Below are 22,207 nucleotides of genomic sequence, written 5' to 3' on the forward strand. Positions count from 1 at the left end.
GGCTGCAGTGGCACCACCGGGCAGCCTGCCTGTCTTTGGCTGGAACAGCAGCAGGAGGGGCCTGGGGCCACCAGTCAGGGCTGCTGGGCCCTGTCTCTGGGAGGCCCGGGCAGATCTGCTGCTCCATTCACGTAAAGCCCTACTCGGGCTGCCACATTTCGAACTTCTCCAGCCCTCTGGGGGAGGAGGGTGGCTGGGAAGGCTGTGCAGCCAGAGACAGAAAGAAACTTGGAGAACTTTTCCCTTGCTCTGGGCCAGGGTGGGCTGGAGCTCCTCCGGGCTGGGGAGAGGGAAATCTGCTGGGCTCACAGCAGGCCTGATGGAATCAGAGGGATGGAAGGGAGGGAGCAGGACCAAGGGGAGGTGGGGGCTGTGATCGTGGCCCGGGCTGCCCACCCTGGACTGGTGTCAGGGACCCCAGGGTCCTGGCCTAATTGAGCCTCTTACCCTTTGCGGGGATGGAGTCAGCCCTGGAACAACACTTGTGACTGAAGTGGCTGTCAGCTGGGGCGAGGGGACATTCAGGCTTGCCACCAAAACTCCTTGTGGTATCGGCTGGACAGTGTCAGCAGCAACAGGTGCTTGTGCCCTGCTCCCCACGCAGCTCAACCCCCTTGCTCAACACACACCCACCAAGGCCAACCAATCACATAATAAACATATATTTATAGATATACAATTTCAGAATTCTATTTCAAGAAATACAGCTTCTCAGTGGATCCATTAGGATCTATGTTCTTATTGCACATGGCTCAGCCCGTCTAGGGACATCTACTGAGACCAGAGGGTTGGGGTGGTGGGAGCCGAGCACCAGGGCCACCACGGGCAGGGTGCTCTCACCCACATCCAGTTCTGAGCATCTCTTTGGGCGGGGGCGGGGGGGGGGAGGGTGCTTCATCACAGGGCAGGACCTTGTTGAAAAACCGTATTTGACATTTCTCCTTAACCAAGCTCCCTTTCCCAGCAAGAATCCTATTTGTTGGGGGACTTTTATAAAAAGAGCCAAGAGAAGCTCTGGGAGGGTGGTGATCCCCTCCTGGCTGGCAGCTTGGGGTAGTAAGGCTTTGGAGGATGGCAGGCTCAATGACACACCCACCACCAGAGGAAAATTTGGGAAAAACGGTAATTCCAAAAGGCCCAGTATAAACTGTGGGAATAAATAAAACCTCCCTCTCTTCCCTGGCAGCAACTGCTGTTTTGAGAAAAATCCTCATTTGAGGGTGACCATAAGAAAACCCTTCTGGTTCAGGTGCATCCTTTATCCAACATGCAAGAGAAGGCCGGGTGGCATCATGTCCATGGAGGGTAGAGACAGAGGCGCCCACGGTCACGGACTTTCTTCGGGAGTCGGCTTCTGCCCCAGCGTCCTGGGCCCCACGTGGTTGACTCTGGGAGGAAAAGCCTTCTGGAGTCCTTGGTACATGACTTAGGAAAAACCAGTAGCAACAATGGGGCTGTGCCCTGGGGCACCTATAAGGCAAAACTCACATAGGGACTAAGGGGGGGGAGGTGGTCAGGCAGAACCTGGTTCCCCTCTCCAACACTGCTGCTCTCAGTGGCATGGGGGGCAGGGGGCTCCTGGGCACCAGGAAAAAGCGCCCACCTGAGCTGGCCAAACTTGCGGTGGGTGGTCTCATCCCCACAGGCCATCTGGGGCCTCTACCATGACTCAATACTGACCTGGCACCTGGCCCCAGGAGTCCTTTCTTCCCCCGCAGCCTGCTCCTCTCCAGTTTAACCATACCGCTGGCAACCTTCCAAGTTCTCTGCAGATTTATGCTATCATGATTACTGCTGCCATCAAAAACAGGCTGGGGTTGAGGGGAACGTTAAAAGCTGTGGCCCAACTTTCCTCATGCTGTCAGCTATGGCTAATGTCTAGCCTTCGAAGGACCAGGCTGCCTTCCCCAAACAGGCCTTGTTTTCTAAAACAGGGAAGAAATCAACTCAACAACTTAACCAAATCCCTGCATAGTTTAAAAAGTAGACTATATCTCTATATATCTATATATCTTTATATATGTTATTTACATATAAATAGATATATACATATACACGCATCTATAAATTACATTCTACAGAGAGTTCTCTTTCCTCCTCCTCTCTATCCTTGGCCAACACCTCTGATTACCTCCACTGAGGTGACTGGTGGTAGCTCCTGGGAGGGGGGAAGAAAGGCAGTTGGGTGCCCCCCCCACCCCAGCCCTTCCTACAGACATTTGCTGCAAGTTTTACATTCTACTTTCGTTGTCATGGTTTCTGTATCCTAGGAGAGAGCCGATGTGGAGCCTGAGCCTCTGCCAGCCCTGGGAGGAAGGGAAGCAGCCCCATGGCAGGTTTTCCTGTCTGTCCTAGCAGCTTTCTGCATTTACTGGGTGAGAGAGAGGGCAGTTGTGCAGTGTCCGGCCTCCAATTCCATTTTAATTTTTTTTCTTTTTTTGTCTTTCCTTAAATATACAGTTCGTCACCTTGGCTCAGTGCATGTCACCACAAATTCTCCAGGGATTTCATAGTCTGGGGAGGAGAGTGGTAACAGTTAGCTTGGCAGTTACGTGCCCCAGAGCCTCCAGCTCAGCCCACACTAACAAGCCAACTCCTCGGCCCTGTCCGGCGCTGCCCACCTCAGCCCCTGCCCCGTCGCCCTCCTGCAGTCTGTTTCTCTCTCCCAGAGGCACCAGCAAACGGCCTCAAAGCAGAGTCTGTAGCTGGATCCCTGCTGAGGGGACACAGGCAGAGGAGGGGGTGGGCAGCGGACCAACACAAAAAAGAACCATTAGCAGCTCTGCCCACACTCCTCTGGGCTTGGTCCAAGCTGTCCCCTCTGGCAAATGCTGGGAACAGAGCCTGCTATCCACACACAGGGGTAAAGGAGGCAGGGAGCCTGCTACCAGCACCTTTTTTCCCCCACTCCTTCTGTGCTAAGGGTTCTCTGTTCGTTCGACCCTGAACTCATGACCTTCTGTTCCCTTCCTCAGACCACAGGTGAGATGCCTGGGTGGGCCGGATGCCTGCGGCTTCCAGGTGCAGTGGTGTTGAGAAGGCCTCTGACCCCACCAGACAAGGACCAGTCTGGGGGCACAGGCCCCTCCTGCTCCCAGCCTGTCGGCTCCCTCCCCTGGGCGCTGTCTGGCTGCCCAACCATCTTGTTCCATTTCCTCCTGCCTGGAAGGACAGGGGAAGAGGAAGGGCTCTCGGCCCACCCGTTCCCACGTGGTTCATCCTGGTGTCAGCTGGGGAGTGTGTGGGGGCTTTCAGGGGCTCAGTAATACTCGGCAGCCTAAATCCCAGGGCACAGATAATAGTCTGCTGCACTTGGGAAAGGGCCATGGGGGACTGGATGGCTGAAGTAGACCAAGGAGGCATGAGTGGCCCTCAGCAGCAGCCTTGGGCACCCCACAGCTCCAGAGCCAGCGAGCAGGGTAGGGTGCTGTGGAGGGGCACTAAAGGGCACTAAAGACTTCAGTTTCCCAGCACACCCCAGAGCTGTCCCAACTCTGCAGGCTGGAGGCCAGGCTGGGGACAGGGAAACTGTGCCACGATCACAGGCTCCCTCCCTCCCTCCTACCACCCTCCTCTGCCTCATGACCAAGACCAGAGCTGCCAGGAGTTGCAGGGCAGAGGAGGCCCTGGCTCATACTTGGACCTCGGTGGCAGGCTGGCCCAGGACTATCCATGCAGGGAGGCCTGCACCTCTGACAGTCGGTTACAGCTCGGGGTGCCCATCTTCTGTGCTTTGTGGTACATATCTGCGTCGCCAAAGTAGCGGGCCCGGTACAGCAAGCCTTCCTCTGCAAAGCAATGGGGCAGGGTTAGGGCAACCTCTAAGGCTGCTACAATGCCTGCTTGGCCTGTGCGGGAGGGGAAAGGTAGTTACAGGCCCAGGAGCTGGGGCAGGGCTGGCTTCCCTTAGGGTAGACCCTGGAGGAGGAAATATGGTCCCACCTTGGGAGCAGAATAGAGGCCCCTTTCTATAGAGTATAGGCGAGGCCAGCCAAAGAGAGAACCTGTTATTCTGGTGAGACGGCCCCAGGGTCCCATGGATAGATCCAGATGCCCAGTCAGTGGGTGGGGAGGAGAAATGTTGTGATCTCTCTCTACATACTTACCTGCGGCAGCCAAACAACAGGCTGATTGCAGTGATTTACGGGAAGCTGGAGGACATCTCCAGGTGGCTCCAGGCTCCCAGCCCCAGGGAAACACAGGGGTGGAGGCCGGTTCTTGGCTAGGACGTGGCTGGCGCAGGGCGGTGCCAGGTGCTGGGCCCACAGATCACTGGGGGAGCAGGGCTTTTTCCTTCCCTGCTCTCAAGCTTTGTGCCCCCATACACACACACACACACACACACACACACTCACTTTGCTGCTTCTCCTTCCAACAGTTGTTTCGGAGATTGGCACACACACACACACACACACACACTCACTTTGCTGCTTCTCCTTCCAACAGTTGTTTCGGAGATTGGCAATATAATCGTCTTCCACGTTCCGTTCAACCATTTTGAGGCTGGAGCCTGTGTACTCCTCAGAGAACGTGTCTGCCACGTAGTAAACGACGTTCAGGTGGTCGGTGACTCGCCTGTGGACGTGGCCCACCGACCTGGCCAGAAACAGACCAGGCACAAAGTGGGCTTGGGTCCCCAGGCCCAGGGCAGCTCTAGGGATGACCGGGGCTCCCAGCAGGAGGTGTCACACAGGCCACAGGAGCAGCTGCTTCCTTCCCAAACTAGAGCAGGAACTCCACGCTACCCAAATGAGGGTGCGGAGAAAAGGCAGGGGGTCCCTCCCGTATGAGTGGCACAGACTACGGCAAGGCCTTCCTCAGGCTCTCTGCTTACCACACTGCTGCCGGGGCTTCTGCGGAGAAGCCCCTCTCTGGGAGGGCCTGGTCAGGGAAGGAGGGAACCCGGAGTGAGCAGAGGCTCCACCTCTACCGAGCTGTGTGACCTGAGCTCCCTGTGCCTCCATTCCCTCATTCATCCCCTAAGCCAATCGTTGCTAAGGGCCTGCCTGTGTATCCAGGAGCTCCCAGTATAGAGTGAAGAGTCTTAGGAACAAAATGACAGGAAGGATTCCAAGGAGTTGTATCCTTCCAGCTCTTGGATTCTATCTTCCAGCTCCAACTGCAGGCTCTGCAGGCTCAGGGAAGAGCCTCAACATGCAGACAGGAGTTAGTGCTCTGGTGAGGACAGCCCCTGTCTGCCCATTCTTGCCTCTCAGCTCTCGGGCTGCAGAGAAAAAGGCTGGCATCAGGCCACAGAGCGCCCGTGCCGGCTGGTGTGGGTCCAGTGGACCGACTCTGCTCCCTGCTGGCTGAGAGGGATCCTGTCAGGCTCCCAGGCAGAGCCGGGCCACTAGATGGGAGCAGACGGCTTCCAGCAAAAGAAGCTGAGCACCCGATCCTGGGCCAGGTGCTGGAAATAAATGAGGGGCGCTGACGCTTTAAAAGGGCAAATAACTTGCCCAAGTTCACTATCGGTGGTTGAGACCATATAGTCATTCAACAAATGTTGTCAAGCATTTCTAATGAGCCTGGCATTCTACGTGTATTACTCATTTTTCATAAGCAGGTAGATGTTATTATTATTCCCATTTTATAAATGAGGAAACCAGGGCTCAGAGAAGTTATGTAACTACTCCAGGGTCACATAGCTGCTTAGTTAGTAGAGGAGCTGGGATTCAAAGCCACCCTTGCTCTGACTCTAGAGCCCCTGTTCTTCCCATGGCCCCAGGGCCCTCAACCAGAATGGAAGAGAAGAGGTTCTTATTTCAAGGCCAGCAGGTAAGATGGGGAGAGTGTCATGCAGCCTGTGAAATCATATGCAAACCAGGTGTATGTGCAGTGTTCTAGGGGAAAGATCTGCAGGTTTCATTGCATTTTCTTAGGGGACTATGATCCTTAAAAGATCAAGAACCTCAGCTTCACAGGGAAAGTCTGGATTCTAAGCAGCTTTCTGCATTTTGATCAAGAACCCACTGGATGAGGACGGGAAGGAAGGCCCCTGATGGGGGCTGAGACTCAAAGGCCCCCGTCTACCCAGCATCCCGGCCTCACCCCAGCTGCAGGTACTCACGGTCTCAGGCTGAGACTGTAGGGTGGACTGGAAACCATGAGCTGGCTGAGAGCTGACACGAGGATCAGGATGAGGATGGGCATCAGCTGGACAAACACCCCCAGCCCACCCTGCAGGGAAGAGCCAACGGTCACCCAAGCCGGACCCGGGCGGGGGGCGACGCTGGCGGCAAACGCCACCAGCTCCCCCAGCACAATGGAGTCCGGATGGCAGCCAGCTGCCATGCAGATAGGCCATGACGCCGCTCCCTCCCCTTCCCTCCCACGGGTCCCCAAAATACAGAAACTCCTCTACCTGCCAGTTTCCCCAGATAAAAACAAAGCAGCAACTGGGGTTACACGCTGGGGTAGGAGGTGGGTATACATATTTACTTGTGAGAGAATACCAAAAATAAAGTGAGCAAAAGCGTCTGCCTCCAGACACTTGGGAGGCAGGGCTGGAGAGAGACCTTCCCTATATACACCCTTCTGAATTCTGAACCATATGACTATATTAACAATTTAAAAGCTGCCAGTTAAGAAATTATAAATAAAAAAATTTGTTCACTGTGTGATAATCTGTGATTTAAAAAACTCTTCTGTATGTTAAATACACACAAAATAAAAGTTTAAAACATGGATAAAAACAGAAGGCCACATTATCAGAGCAAAAGAGAACCCCTCTGCCTGGCGTAATTTTAAATATTCTGCAACTGTCCGCAGTATTTTAATCTTAGCTAACTGCTTTAATTTTAGTCAGCCAGCTGGTCTTATAATCTGTGGCATTCAAAATGTTTGATGCACTGTCTTGTTAGAGCTTTTCTATACTTTTTTTCTAATAAATTTTATTTATTTATTTATTTATTTATTTACTGGCTGCGTTGGGTCTTCGTTGCTGGGCACGGGCTTTTTCTAGTTGTGGCGAGCAGGGGCTACTCTTTGCTGTTATTTATTTATTTATTTATTCATTCATTTATTTATTGGCTGCGTTTGGTCTTCGTTGCTGGGCACGGGCTTTTTCTAGTTGTGGCGAGCAGGGGTTACTCTTTGTTGCGCTGCGTAGGCTTCTCATTGCGGTGGCTTCTCTTGTTGCAGAGCACGGGCTCTAGGCACGTGGGCTTCAGTAGGTGTGGCTCACGGCTCTAGAGCACAGGCTCAGTAATTGCGGTGCACGGGCTTAGTTGCTCCACAGCATGTGGGATCTTCCTGGCCCAGAGATCGAACCCGTGTCCCCTGCACTGGCAGGCGGATTCTTAACCACTGCGCCACCAGGGAAGTCCCTGTATACATTTTTAAAGAGTGCTGAAAAGAAGAAGAGCCAGCCCTATGTTGTCATCCTTTACAATTCTATCGTTAAGTTTAACTTTCCGTTGCTTGGAAAATGTCACTTTGGATTTACCAAATTGACCGGGACTTCCCCGGTGGTGCAGTGCTTAACAATCCGCCTGCCAATGCAGGGAACACGGGTTCACACCCTGGTCCGGGAAGATCCCACATGCCGCGGAGCAACTAAGCCCGTGCGCCACAACTACTGAGCCTGCGCTCTAGAGCCCGCGAGCCACAACTACTGAAGCCCGCGCACCTAGAGCCCGTGCTCCGCAACAAGAGAAGCCACCGCAATGAGAAGCCCGTGCACCGCAACTAAGCGTAGCCCCCGCTCGCCGCAACTAGAGAAAGCCCGCGCACAGCAACAAAGACCCAATGCAGCCAAAAATAAATAAAATTAAATCTTAAAAAAAGGAAAAAACCCCAAAAGAACAAATGGACCTCACAAAGGCCATTCACACTGGAACCTGCCTGCAGGTAGAGAAATTTCTGCATTACATTCCCCAGCAGAGGCCATGAAACCCCTACTCTGGCTGTGGGTGCTGGGCAGTATGGCTCCCTCTGGTGTCCCTCAGCGGGATGGCACGGGGGGACCAAGATGGCTTCCCGGCTGAAGTTCTGGGGGCACTGCTGCCGCAGAATGTCAGCGAGGGGTATCACTCCCCAGCCCAGGCCCCATCCCCTTGGGTGGCACCGGGCACCCTCCCCGTCCCTTCCCCAGCGCTCTCCTCACTCACATCACCCTGGTTCTCCCTGCGGTCCTGTCTTTGATGGTACGTGTAGCGCATGCGGCCGTTGCTATAGACATGGACGTTACCTGGGGGGTCAGAGGGACTGAGTCAGGAGTGGGGCTGCTGGGAACGGGAGAGGCTGGCATCCAGTCTCCCACCACCACCACCAGGGAGGCCTGGCTGTGGGGACAGCGGGGGCACTTACTAGACGGGAAGCCACCTCCAAAGAACATGTTGAAGAGGTCTTCAGGGGAGATGTCGGCTTCAAAGCCGCGGTGGAAGTCCCCGTGCCCATGGCCGTGCCGGGCTGCCTGGTTCTTGTCATCGCCGAACTGGTCATACTGCTTCCTTTTCTCTGGGTTGCTAAGTACTGCGTATGCTGTGCCAATGGCTAGAAGGAAGGTAGAACGGTCAGGCCCGAGGACGCTGGGGGTGCAGCTGGAGGCGCCCATGGCGGCCAAGCACTCACTTCCTTCAGGTACCCAAGTGGTGCTCTAGGAAGCAGGAGTCCTAGGGGCCAGCGGGAAGTCTGGCTGTTGAGCAAGAGGGGGCGGGTGGGGGACATGCAGGAGTACCTCTAAGTGAATGCAGGCAGCCTGGGCTGGGTGGAGGGTTAATGCTCAGGCTCCTTACTCTCCACCTCGCGACGACGGTCCAATTTTTTCTACGCGCCAGGCCCTTTATGGGCATTATCTTTCTTACTCCTAACAACCCATCGCCATTTTACCAATGAGAAAACTGAGGCTCAGAGAGCTGAAGTGTCAGCTCACACACGTCTGATGCTGTAGAGCCAGGAATCAAACCCAGGTGTGTCTTGCTTCAAGTCTGCTCTCCGACTTTATGAAAACCACCAAAACGCCCCTACTTCATCACTCTCTCCTGAGGTGTCCAGTGGGATGGGGCATCCCTTTCTGGAGGGTATGTAATCTTGAAGTCATAGCACGACATGAGGGCTGAACAAACACGTGATGTGCTGTTGTAAACTGGAGAGCAGCAGGAACTCCCAGGAGAGGCCACGTCCCCCAGCTCACCACTGCTGGCGCTGTGGCATGGCGAGCCCTGTCTTCCCTGGGGTCCAGGTCCCAGCCGCTCTTCCTTGGCGCAGCCCTGGGGCCTCCCCATTAGAGCTCCCCAGGTGGGAGGCCTGTGCCCCGAGGGCCCCAGCTCCGAGCCCTCCTTCGTCTCTTGCTCCTTCTCCAGCGGCCCACTCTCTCAAAGGAGTAGGTCAAAGCTGCATCTCTTCACAACCTGCAACCCCTGAGAATAAGGAGAATGCTCCTCCTCCTCCCATTGTGACAGGGCCCCGAGGCCAGGTGTGGTCTCTCAGCGCCTGTCGGGGCAGGGCTGCAGGCAGAGGTCAGGGCTGGAGAAACATTAACCACAGCTACCCTGCCTCCCCAGTCCCATTCTCCTTCTTCCCCTGGGGCTGGCGGACCAGCAGAGGGAAGACGCCTGCAGACTGCCTCACTGGGGACCAACCCCAAGCAGCCTGGAATGGAGCACCTGGGGCAGCGCTGTGAGACAGCACACTGGGTCTTGGGGTCTGCTCTGCCGCAGACTCCCCACTGGTTGTGGTCCCAGCCCCCGTACTGCACAGCACCCTGCTTGGGCCAGACAGGGCTAGTCACCATGCCATCCCCCAGAGGGAGTGAGCTTAAGATCCTGAAGGTTCCACTGAGGACAAGGTGGGTGTGAGAGAAGAGATGTCTGTGGAACTGCAGCGCCCAGCAACTCAGTGCTGGCACAGAACCGGCACGTGTGCCTGATTTGTTCAGTGAAAATATAAATGATTAAAGGGCAGCTTATCATTTCAGCCAGAACTGAAGCACCCACGCCAGAACCAACAGGCCCTGAGGCCAGAGAGACTTTCACATCCCCCCAGGGCAGGCCCTAGGCTGCGTGTGGTGTGAGAGGGACAGGGGGTGTGTATAAAGAGGCCGGGGTGGGTTGCCCACGGCTGCTGGTGCTGAGGAGGCCACCAAACTCTGACTCAGGGCCACCCAGTTTCTCAGCACAGGGAAACTATTACCAAGATCCCAGGATGAGGAAGTGAACACGGGTGAGTCAGGAGGCCTGCTTCTGCCCCTCAACCACCATGTGACCTTGGAGAAGCCACCGGTCCTCTCTTGCCTCAGCTCCCCTCCTGTAACCCCCGGGGAGTGAGGGGCAAGGAGAGAGAGGAGTGGCGCCATCTGTGCTCTGACAGACCATGTGGCCGGAGGTGGCTACTGGGACCTTCTTCCCAGGAAGCAGCTCCTGAGCTGGGAGGACTTGAGCCACTTCCCAAGGCCATTTCCTGGAAAAGCCCCTTTTCCCTCCCTCCCTCCCAAGGACAGGCGATCAAAACAGCCAAACACTAGGGAACCAGGGCCGGCTCACCTTTGAAAGCTTCAGTGGCGCCAGGCGCGCGGTTCTTGTCAGGGTGGAACTTGAGGGCCAGTCTGCGGTAGGCCTTCTTCAGGTCCTCATCTGAGGCCCCTCTGCTCACCCCCAGGATCTCATAGTAATCTTTACATTGCTTGACCCTAGAGAAGGGAGAGGAGCTTGGTGGGGGACCTCTACGTGGGCCCAGGCGGGGAGGTGTGGCGGGCGAGGAAAGAGCAGTGTGGGTGCACAGCTCTGAGCACGCTTGGGGACCAGCAGGACAGGCCCAGTAGAGACAGCAAGAATACACTCAGGATTCAAGAGGGGGCAGTCGCTGTTTCTGCCAGGCCAGGAACCATTTCCCGGAGCTAACAGCACCCTCACTGCAGGCAACCACAGAAGGACAGTCAGTGTCCGTCAATCAGGGGCCTCTGCCCAAGGGCAGGTGTGTTCCAGGCTCTGCCAAGCTCTACTCTCCTGGCTATCCGAGTCTGAGGGGGTAACAGAGAGGCCAGACACGGCAGGTGTCTGTTCACCCCATCACAGGGCCCTGAAGAGATGCTGTTTCTCTTCCACTGATTCTTATTCCTGGGGTCCCTGGAGAACCCCTGACTCTTGGCCCACAATCAGTTTCTATTGCTTATAACCCATGGGCTTGTCTGGTCAAAATCCTGTCTGGTCAGAAAGACGTAAATTTGGCAAATGCTTTTATGGCAAACTATAGTCACGCTGGGTCACACAGAGGCTGAACCCCAGGCCTGAAGCTTGCCAATGTCTTCACTAGCACCCAGGCCCATGTGGGAATGACTGCAGAGGGATTCCCGAGGCCGGCTGGTAGGGAGGCCTCAGGAGAAACGGGAGCAGGAGTAGCTACTGCTGAGAAGCCTTGGCTGGACCGTCTCAGCCTGGTAGCGAGCTGCTCTGTGCAGGGTCGGCCCAAGCCTTGGAGGGATAACCGTCTCCCGTCTCCACTCTACCCCACACAGGCTCTGATCCGAAAGGGCCTTTGCTGGGGGCAGGAGTGTGGGTTGGGGGAGTATCTGGAGGGGAGACCAGGCCTCATCTCTGACAAACAGGGCTGTGTAAAGAGGCCCAGGACCTGCTGGCCAGTGGCAGAGGAAGCCAGCAGCGTCAGCTTTTCCAGCCTCTGCTGTGGGCTGTCTTGGTGGGAGGAACAGTGGAGCCCTGAGGCCAGCACTCCAGAGCCTCGTGGGAAACAAGGAGAGGGCCTGGTGAGCTCGGCTTCTTGAACCTCCTCCAGCCTTAAGACCCTCCCAGGTGAGGTGGATGACAGGCTGCAGGAAGCCTTCTCTAGAGTTGAAAATGTCCCAACACACCAGGCTCTGGCCCCTGCCCACCCGCCCAGCCCTCTACCTTTTCACGGCCGCTACTTGTTCGGCAGTGTAGCCTTTGGTGCTCTCTCCTCCTCCGGCTTCACCGTTGGCCGAGGGGGCGCCGGTCCCACCTGCTTTCCTATGGGTTGCCTGGGTTGCCTCGGCGGGTTGCGGTTGGTCGCCGGCCGACTGTGGTTTCTGGTTGAGGGACTTGATCAGGGCTGTGCAAAAGCAAGGAAACTATTCAGGGATCCTCCTCCAGCAAGGCCATGTGCAATGGCTGAGGGACTGCCTGGCCCTGGGAGATCCCGGGACCCCCGCATCCCACCCAGTCTTTTTCCCAACGAAGCTCGCTCCTTCCCTGACTTGGGCCTGTGGAGGGCTAACGGGATAGTTGCCTGCTCTCTTAGGATCCACAGTTCTTAGGGTATAGATCATTTTTAAACTCAGCACAAAAATAAACCATTAACGCTTTAGGTTTTTAAAATCCCAAAGTGGACTTCCCTGGTGGTGCAGTGGTTAAGAATCCACCTGCCAATGCAGGGGACACGGGTTCGATCCCTGGTCCGGGAAGATCCCACATGCTGCGGAGCAACTAAGCCCGTGAGCCACAACTACTGAGCCTGCACGCCACAACTACTGAGGCCCGCGCCTAGAGCCTGTGCTCTGCAACAAGAGAAGCCACCGCAAGGAGAAGCCTGCACATGGCAACGAAGAGTAGCCCCCACTCGCTGAAACTAGAGAAAGCCCGCGTGCAGCAATGAAGACTCAACACAGCCAAAAATAAATAAATAAATAAATAAATAAATAAATAAATAAATAAAATCCCAAAGTAATGTGTTTAATAGCCACCCTCCGTTGAGTGAGAAGATGGGCAAAGTACTCTGTAATGGGGATTCCACTTAGCAGGACCATCTGAGTCAGCTGGGATTGGTCAGAAGGCTTCCTGGAGAAGGCTTCCTCTCCCTTAGCCATGGAGAGGAATGGGGGGGCACTGATTCTGCCCCAGAGGGCCAGGGGTGGTGTGAGACTCAGGACTAACATCGGCTGTGCTCACTGCTTGCTATTGTTTACCTTTTCCAAATGGCTGGCCACATCAAATGTCCTACTTCAATGTTCATAGTCTATACAGGGCCTTAGCTGTCACCCTCAGAGAGGGTCACAGTTATTCAAACCCAAGTCCTTGGTGCCTGCCGACTCAATGAGGAAAGGCCCATATCTCTGGCAGGAGTCCCCTGTGCCCATTTATTACAGGCACATAACCAGCCGTGAGCCCCCTAGTCACGCCTGGGGTACAGCGCCCTGGGAAACCAGGCATCTGGACCACTGCAGGGACCCAGGACACCTCTGTGCAGAGCAAGGATGGCAGCACAGCCTGGATGGTCATCAGCTTCCTTCAAATGTGCCAGGTGCTTGCGGGGCTCCAGGCACCGTGCTGGGTGTCAGACACTCCCTACTGCGACGCGTGTGGGTCTCACCCAAAGCCTGGAGCAGGGCTCGCTGAGAGCAGAGCACTGGGGCTCAAGTGGACCACTGTGTCCTGAGCCACCGCTGCCCGTGAATTGCAGTAAATTCACGTGTTCTCACTGAGTCAGCAGCTGGGAAATCCAAACACAGAGGCTGACAGGTGAGCCTGCCCTGCATGATGGGGTGGAGAGGCTCCTGTAGCAAAGCCTGAGAAGGCGCTCAGAGAGGAGAGAGTGATGAGTGCTCACTATGAGTCAGCAGGCCTCGACACGGTGCTCTACATGTATTCGCCCATTTAACCTTGATAGTGACTTTAGAGCTGGGTCTTATTACTGCCATCCCTGTTGTAAGGAAGGAGCTGCGTTTGATCACCTTGCCTGTGGCTATACGAGATGAGTAGCAGCACTTAAATTCCAGGATGTCCAGCTCCTGAAACCACGCTCTTGACTACGTTGCTATCCCAGACCACAGGAGCCTGGCAGGGGGAGCCCCTTCCAGCACAGCTGTTCCAAGAGAGAAGTTCATTCACAAAGACCCAGGTTTCAAATCTCAGGTCAGCCACTTCCTAACACTCTGACCCTGGCTGATCTGTGAAATTGCTCGGAATCTCGCTTTCCTCACAGTAGATAAGGATGAAATGAGATGTGTATAAGCACCTGGCACAAAGACTGACATAGAGTAAAAGTTCGAAATGAGGGGCTGCTAATACTGTGACCTGGGCTGATGAACTGGCTCGCCAGGGAGGTGAGGGGACCCAAGGTGTGGGCGCTGGGGAGCTGCAAGTCTTAGGAAGGCAAAGTCTCAGCACCCAGCAGGCTTTGGACCCAGTTGTAACCGTGAGATATCAGGCCGTACCAGGCTCCAGGTCTATGCCAGGCACCAAGGAAATGGCAAAGGAAGAAACCAACAGGTAAAGCGACGCTGATCAAGATGGCACTGAGGCAGGAGCTGGTTTGCTGGTTTCCTAGGGCTTTTAAAGAAGCTGTTTATTTCGATTTCTCTGGAAGCCCCAGTGGTCCAGGCTGATGCCCTAAGGACAACACGACCAGCCATTCAGTTGCTGTAGATGCACAGGAGCATCAGCCAGGAGATGGGATGGACTCTCTCCAGTACCTTTCAGGGAACATTCTGGAAGCTTTTTAGGCAGTTACATGGAATCAGCCCCTCTAATTTCCCTACACTGCAAAAAGAGAGCCCAAAGGGGAATGGATGTGCTCTGGGTCACACAGAACGTTCCTGTTTGAGGTGGCAATTCAAGATTTCTGGTGTTGACAATTAAGTCTCTCTTGTGGCCTGGACATCCCCTCTGCTAGGCCCCGAATGTGGCCGCCTCATCCTGTCTCACTGTTACATCCCTCATGGCACAGTGGCTGATAGGCAAAGTAACAAAAGAGTAGGAGATAGAATAGTTTAATGTGGCAATGGAGTTAGACAGACATGATTGGGTTCAAATCCTGACTCTGCCCCTTCCCAGTAAAGCTGGCAGACATTTAAAAAGAAGGGAAATTGGTGGAAGAGACCAAAGCTGGGGTGGGGGCAGTAGCAGCTCAGGTAGATGTGAGAGCATTTCTACGGCCAAAGCTACTAGGGGAGGCCCCTCCTCAAACCCAGACTGGAGAGTCAGACTGCCCAGCTTCACACCTGGCCTGCCACTTGCTAGCAGAGTCACCTTGGACAAGTTAACTTAGCTTCTCCATGTAAAATTGTATCTCCCTCAAGAAACTTGAAAGAGTAAATCAGTAAATGAGTGAACACTTACAAAGGACTGAGCACAATGCCCAGCAAACACTGTGTCATCTGTTACTGTAACTTCATCTCCAGGTGTCTCTATGTACCTGCAGTGCCCAAGCTAAGTGAGGAGAGGTACGCTGGATTAGGGAAGGAGCCTGGGAGTGGGGCTGGACGGTCTGGGGCCTTTGCTAATTAGCCATGTGGCCTTGTCAAGTTACCTAATTCCTCAGTGAAGACACAGTCCCTGCCCTCACAGAGTTGTTCAGGGGGTAAGTAAGATTCCATGAAATAAGGTAAATGGAAGGACTGATCACACAATGGGGGGTGCGCTCAGTCCTTCAATAGACAGCCCCACCCTGGACCTTGCCAGCCCTGGTACATCCCTCATTCCTGGACCCTGAATGCCAAACTCTCTCAGCTACCAATCCTCCCTTCTCCCGTGCGCTGGCCTTCCTGACTTAGCCTGGACCCCAGAGCCAGCCACTGCATAGAATCTTGAGCAGCCTTTGGCATGGACCTGGAGTCTGGGACGGCCTGACATCTCACGGTTACAACTAGGTCCAAAGCCTGCTGAGTGCTGAGACTTTATCTTCCGAAGCCCTGAGTTCCCCAGCGCCCCACCTTGGGTTCCCTCACCTCCCTGGCCAGCCTGTTCCCGTGGCTGGCCAGTTCATCAGCCCAGATCACAATATTACCAGCTACTCATTCTGAACTGTGTCAGTCTCTGTGCCAGGTGCTTCCACAGAATCTGAGGCAGCCGAGCTGTCCTCCATGGCTAACCCTCACTTTGTATGCTGGGGAAACTGAGGCCTGCAGATGTTCTCATCAGCTCCCTGGAAAACACAGTGCCTTCCATCATTGTCGCTAAGCCTGCAGTGAAGCCAAGGGCTACCAGGCTGCAGAAGCTGGACAGAAACTCTCAGAAAGGGACAGACTGGCCCCCTGCCCTGTGACTTCCCAGCTCAGGGCCCCCTACATCTGTCCAGCCCTCGGTGCCTCCCCATCCCACCTCCTGCGGCAGAGTTTCAAGTCCCCTCACATCCTTTCACTGTGAGGTCCCTTGGCCCTTCGAGGTTCCTCTGAGCCTCCTCTCACCCCAGCCCTCCGTCTGTCCTTCCACTTCTCCAAGGCCAAGCTTCCACCCATGCTCTCGCGCCTTTCCCTTTCATTTCTCGACCTGCCCTTTTCCCACGCGGCCTCTGCAGCAACCGACAGTGCTGCTCACAGCCTCCCTGACACATGGCTCCATGGCTACCTGGCCACTGCCCTCTCCTGGGACTGCCTCTTCCTGCTGTTGCTCTAGCTCACTCTCCTGCTTCCTCTGTCTCTGCCTATTGCCTAAGGGCAGATGTGGCGATGGTTGTGCCTGCAGCAGCCTCTGCTACACGTTTCACACTTTCCCACAGTGACCTCAGCCAGGCACAACTCCAATGGGTTCCAACGAACTGATGACAGCAGACTTTCAGCAGGAATCGGGAGCTCTCTCCTGAGCTCCAAGCTGACAGCTTCTTTGGAACATCCCACAGGCACCTTGCACTCTGCCCATCTCTTCCCACCCATGCTCTTCAGCCTTGGTTTCTTCCTGGTCACACAGGCTTGAATTCTGAGTCCCCATTTCTCCTCAGCATCCTTCTCTCACAGAAGGCTCAGTACCTTTCCTCCAGTGACTTTATCCTGATCCGTGCTGCCTTATCTCAGGCCCTCATAACTCCTAACCCACTCAAGGCAAGTGTCTCCCAACAGGTTTCTGCCTTGAGTCTCTCTTCCCACTCATTAACCCTTTATGCTGTTCTCTATTTTTTTAAAAAATAAATTTATTTATTTGTTTGTTTTTTATTTTTGGCTGTGTTGGGTCTTTGTTGCTGTGCGTGGGCTTTTCTAGTTGCGGTGAGCGGGGGCTACTCTTTGTTGCAGTACGCGGGCGTCTCATTGTCGTGGCTTCTCTTGTTGCGGAGGACGGGCTCTAGGCACACGGGCTTCAGTAGTTGTGGCACGCAGGCTCAGGAGTTGTGGCTCGCAGGCTCTAGAGCACAGGCTCAGTGGTCGTGGTGCACGGCTTAGTTGCTCTGCAGCATGTGGGATCTTCATGCTGTTCTCTTTCTAAGAACAGTACCCTTATCTTCCTCCTGCTATCAAAAACTTCAGTAGTTTTTTCCATTAACTACAGAATAAAGTGAAAATATCCTGGCATGGCAGGAAAGAATTCCCACCATCTGGCTCCATCCTATTTTCCAACCATAGTCCTCTGTACACTCAAATTACTACCTCCACAGCCTCCACATCTTGTTAAACTCAATTCCTTCCCCCACACCTCTTACAGTTTCCAGCCTCCATGTCTTTTTCCCCCGTACGCCCTTCTCAAGTCTCCTACCTTCCTCCAAAGTGCAGTTCAAATGCGGCCTCCCATTCTACTCCCTGAAGCCTTCCCTCGCTGTGATCTACAATTATTTTTATGTCCCTGTCATGATACTGCTTATAGTTTATCCTCCACGCCGCCCCCGCCCCCCATCTCCACCTCAGCAGACTGAACTCATGGAGGAAAGGGACTGGATTTTTCACATCCATCTTTAAGTTCTCAGCATCTAACACTGTGCTTAATTTTTGTTTAATCACAGCTCTTGTTTTATGGTTTGCAATATTATGTTTTCTGTAACTCTGTCTCCTTCACTAGATCGGAAGCTCCTTAAGGTGAACAATCATGTCTTACCAATCTTATTACCACTTAGCAACAAGCAGAGACTTTACAAATGAAACAAAAGAAAGAAGTCTTTGCATTAAATACGTATCCGGAATGAGTTCAAACTTTAAACATCAAGTGTAGACAACTACCTAATATTTTTTAACCAAGGTTTCCCCATCTCAAGCCCAAATTACCCCCACATCCTTGTCAGCTCAGTGCAGGGCTGCAGACGGCACAAGGTGAAGTTCACAGAGAATCACGAGCCATATACTCTTTTCAGAATAACATGAATATGACAAATATGCAGCAGGTCACTCTTCTGCCTGAGCAAATTCCAGTACTTGTGCCCCAGGAAGGACACCCATCCAAGCACCTGAACTGGACCAGGGGGCTTGCTGACAGAAGAGCTCCACAGGCCATGTTGTTACCATCCTTTCTTGGCTGCCTGTTTCTGAACGCTTGAAGTATCAGAGTCAGACAGAACGCTGAGAGCTGGAAGCCCCCCCCCCCCATATAGAGGGCTCCCCTTTTACAGAGTGTGATTTCACAGAAAAGTTCCTTGAGCAGGTTACCTCAGGAGTCCTGGAAAATACAGACTGAAACTCTCTCTAAGGCAAACAGGCCACAGATCAACCCGCAGAATCAGGAGGGAGAAAAATTCAGGCATTCCAGGCTGCCTCTTCCACCACTATTACCCTTTCTCAATTTCATAACGCAGGCAAGAAGGGTTAGAAGGCTGACTGCTGCTGTTCAGTTTCATTTCATTCCTTTACTAAACATGTAGAGAGTCACAGAACTTTGCAATTTCTAGCTATGTAATCCTGGGTAATTCCCTGGCCTCTGAGGTTATTTCCTCATCTATAGAACAAAGATAATGATCTTTGCTCTGCCTCCCTGATAAGGCAGGCTCAAGAGAGAAAATGCACTGAAAGAGCTCTCTAAACTGAAAAGCCCTATGGGTATGATTGTTATTCACATTATCTGTGCCAACCCTCTAATTTTCCAGTTGAGGAAATCCAAGCTCAGAAAGATCACATGGTAGCAGTTAGGATGAGAACCCAGGTCTTCTGAGTACCTGCTATAGGCCACTTTACTAAGTGGTAACTGCAGGCGCAAAATCTGTATCTTTAATGGACAACCTCTTTCTCCCCTCCAGCGTGTATGAAGAAAAACTCCAAAGAAGACTTAGGTTAAAGAAAAAAAGGGTTCCTGGGTAGAGAGAGGTGATCAGTAGTATAGACAACCTCACTATTCCCTCTTTGGTTTGGAAACAGACCAGGGCCGCTTAGCAGCCTGTGGCTGTCCAGCCGTCCATATGGCCGGCCATTGATGGACTCCTGGGGGCGAGGGTGGGTGGGGGAGGATAAGGCCATCGCTCTGAATCTCGCAAGCGGGAGAAGAGTCTCCAGGAGGGAGTGAAGAGCCCGGTCTCAGGACAGACGCTCCAAGGTGGTGTGTGGAATGTGAAAAAGGCCGGCTCTAGTTTGGGGAGGGTGGTCCCCGGCCCTCGCCGGGAGACGTGCGAGGGAGTGAAGATATGGAGATGCCTTTTCAGGCCGTCCGAAGGTCGGAAGTCCTCTTTCCCTCTATAGAACTCATTCTCTCCTTCAGAGGAGTTACCTTTATTTTCCTGAACTATAATATTTTCAGGCCGGCAACTGCCCTTGGGCCGCCGAAAGGCCCCTTGGGAAAAGTAGTTTCGATTTCTCTTTCACGTAAGTTCCTTTCGCCCCGTCTGCCAGCGCCTCTCATTCTTGGGAACTCCAAATCTCAGAGCGTTCTGCAAGCACCTGGAAATCTGAAGTCGCTGTCGCCCCTGTCATCAGGTGTCCAGCATCCCGGAGAGGCGTGGGAGCCAAAGACTACACCTCCCTGCGGCCACCGCGCGTCTCAGTGCGCAGGCGTAGCCGCGCCTCGCCACCCCTCCCCCTCCTCCAACTGCTCCCGTCGGTCCGTTCCCGTATTCCCCCCATCAGTTCTAATGTCCCCTCCGTGTCTCCGGCACCTCACACTCACCGCGAACTCGCGGCGTCGGGTACAGCCGCTGCGCCTTCTCCAGGAAGCGGAGCGCCCGGTCGGGCTGGTTGCTCTGGATGGCCTTGAGGGCGATGCTAATACAGCGCTCGGCTTCATCCTTGTTGGATTCCATGGCGGAACCAGAGCGCGGAACCAGGGAGGGGGAGGCCGGGAGAGCGAAGGGCTGCGCCAGCACCCGGCGCGTCGCGGGGCAGGCGGTCGCAGGGTGATGACATAAACCCTCCGCCCCTCCTTTTCCGAGATTTGAGCGAAGGCGGAGGCGCTACCGTATGTCTTCTAAGAGGGGGACGTCAAAGAGAGGCGTTAAGGGTGCAAGCCCACATTCCTGGAGTCCAAGGGGGCATATTCAGAGGTCTTAAAGTTTTGTATGCTTGCACGTTCTTGGTATAACTCTATGCGTTTGAGACGAATGTCTCTTATTTATTCATTCAACAGATATGTATTGAGTACCCACTATTTGCCCGGCTAGGTATGCAGTAGATGAACAAAACAAAGCCCCTGCCCTTACGGAGCTTACATTCTAGTGTGTGTAGTGGGGTGGGGAGACGTCCAATAAAGAAATATATTCAAATAGTGATAAATGCTATGAAGAGAAAAAGAAAAGATAAAGAAATAAAGGGACTGAGAGTGGATGGTGATATTTTAAACAGCCTGATAGGAGAAATCTTCTCTCAGGAGCTGTCATTTTAATAGAAATCTGAATTCAGGAGAGAGAGAGAGAAAGCAGGTATTCCAGATGTGACTACCTGGAAGAAAGGTGGTCCAGGCAGAAGGAAGAGCGAATACAAGGGCTCTGAAAGGGAAATTTTCTTGGTGAGTTATTACAGATCAACAAGGAGCATGTAGGATTCCACCGTAGAGTGGAATCCAGTTCTGTCAGGCTTTTATGCCTACCGATCAAACCAGTGAAAGCAGTCTTACCAACGTTACCAGTGACCCACATTGGCAAATCCATCAGTCATTTCTCTCTTTTTTTTTAAAAAAAAACCTTATTTTTGGCTGCGCTGGATCTTTAGTTGCAGCATGCGGGATCTAGTTCCCTGACCAGGGATCAAACCCTCTGCATCGGGAGTGAGGAGTCTTAACCACTGGACCACCAGGGAAGTCCCCATCAGTCATTTTTCAGTCCTTATATTATGTGGCCTTCCCAGCGAAATTTGGTGAGAGTCTTACTACAGGTGAGAGTTTGGGGGCTACTACTATAATCCGGGTGAGAATTAATAGTAATTTGGATAAAGGTGGAGGTGGTGAGAAGTAGTCAAATTCTGGATATATTTTGAAGACAAAATGATTTTGCTGATGGATTGGATGTGGGATGTGAGAGAAAGAAAGGAGTCAAGGATGATTCCAAGATTTTGCCCTGAGTAAGTGGAAGAACAGTTTCCACTTACCGAAACTGGGGGAAGATTGTGAGAGGAGCAGTTTGGTAGGAGGAATATTAAATGTCTGATTTAGGGTGTGTTAAGTTCGTGATGCCTTTTGGAGTCAAGTGGAGACGTAGAGTAGGCATTTGTATATAAGTAGGGTGTAAGGAAGAGGATGGGCCTGGAAATATAATTTTGGAAATTATCACTATATATAAATGACATTTAAAGCTTCGAGGCTAGGTGGACAAAGAAATATAAATAGTATTTAAAGCCGTGGGACTAAATGCCCCAAGGAAGCGAGTGTAGGTAGGGAAGAGGAGAGGTCTGGTTACCGAGCCCTTTGCCAGTTTCATATTTAGAGGTGTGGAACAGGAGCATCCAGGAAGGCGGAATGAAGAAGCAGCTCGGCAAGGTAAGAAAATTACTTTCACTTAACAAATGTTTCCAGTGGGAGGGAGGGGCCAAACTCCGGTAAACCCTGTGGGAGGACAAGCACTTGTGAGGACTGAGAAATGACCAATGGATTTTACAAGGTGGAGGTCGGTGGTGACCTTGACAGGACTGCTCTCAGCGGATAAGCAGTGAAAGCCTGACAGGAAGGAATTTCAGAGAGTGAGGGTAAGGAAGAAATGGATGAAGAATGTGGGGAATGTGAGGAAGACTGTGGGGAAGTTTTGTTTTTGTTTTTTAAGATGGGATATATTATAGCATTCTGTGATAGGAATTATTTAATTGGGTAAGAAATTTTGGTAAAAGGAAAGAGAGGAGACAATTATAGGAATAGACAGAGGAGGTGGCATACCGGGCATGGTGATGGCATGGCTTTAGATAGTGGCATGGACAACTCATTGATTCTCAGGAGTGTGGCTGGGTATACTGTGGGCCAGCTGGCAGATCTGGAAGTGGGAACACGAGGAAGTTCTTTTCAGATAGCTTTTATTTTCTCAGTGTAATAAGAAGCAAGGTCATGGCCTCCTTGGCTACAGGTTCACCCTTGGAAATTTCTTCACATCCAACCTTTCTTTCCATTCCCACTGTTGTCTTCCCAATGAAAACTCCAAGCTGGACTGTGAAGAAATCAGCGTCTCCTTAATATGACAGCCCTACGCTTAGAGAAAGTTA

The 22,207-nt window shown here is 53.1% G+C and overlaps 1 protein-coding gene across 3 annotated transcripts; it reads right to left on the bottom strand.

The window, feature by feature from the left end:
- Window positions 1-646: 646 nt before the first annotated feature.
- Window positions 647-19,901, bottom strand: DNAJB12 (DnaJ heat shock protein family (Hsp40) member B12). Of its 3 annotated transcripts, none has more exons than XM_068547775.1 (9): window positions 19,698-19,901; window positions 11,844-12,024; window positions 10,485-10,630; window positions 8,311-8,496; window positions 8,112-8,191; window positions 6,071-6,180; window positions 4,424-4,596; window positions 3,691-3,788; window positions 647-2,514 (listed from the first exon to the last, which is right to left on the bottom strand). In XM_068547775.1, exons 1-9 carry the CDS (start codon window positions 19,828-19,830, stop codon window positions 2,485-2,487), a joined length of 1,137 nt encoding a protein of 378 aa, XP_068403876.1. In that variant the 5' UTR covers window positions 19,831-19,901; the 3' UTR covers window positions 647-2,484. The 3 variants fall into 3 exon arrangements, with proteins under 3 accessions (XP_068403876.1, XP_068403878.1, XP_068403877.1); XM_068547777.1 differs by having other exon boundaries at window positions 3,644-3,788; XM_068547776.1 differs by having other exon boundaries at window positions 3,638-3,788.
- Window positions 19,902-22,207: the final 2,306 nt, after the last annotated feature.

The sequence above is a fragment of the Eschrichtius robustus genome, chromosome 7, assembly GCF_028021215.1.
Source record: "Eschrichtius robustus isolate mEscRob2 chromosome 7, mEscRob2.pri, whole genome shotgun sequence".
Taxonomy (NCBI): domain Eukaryota; kingdom Metazoa; phylum Chordata; class Mammalia; order Artiodactyla; family Eschrichtiidae; genus Eschrichtius; species Eschrichtius robustus.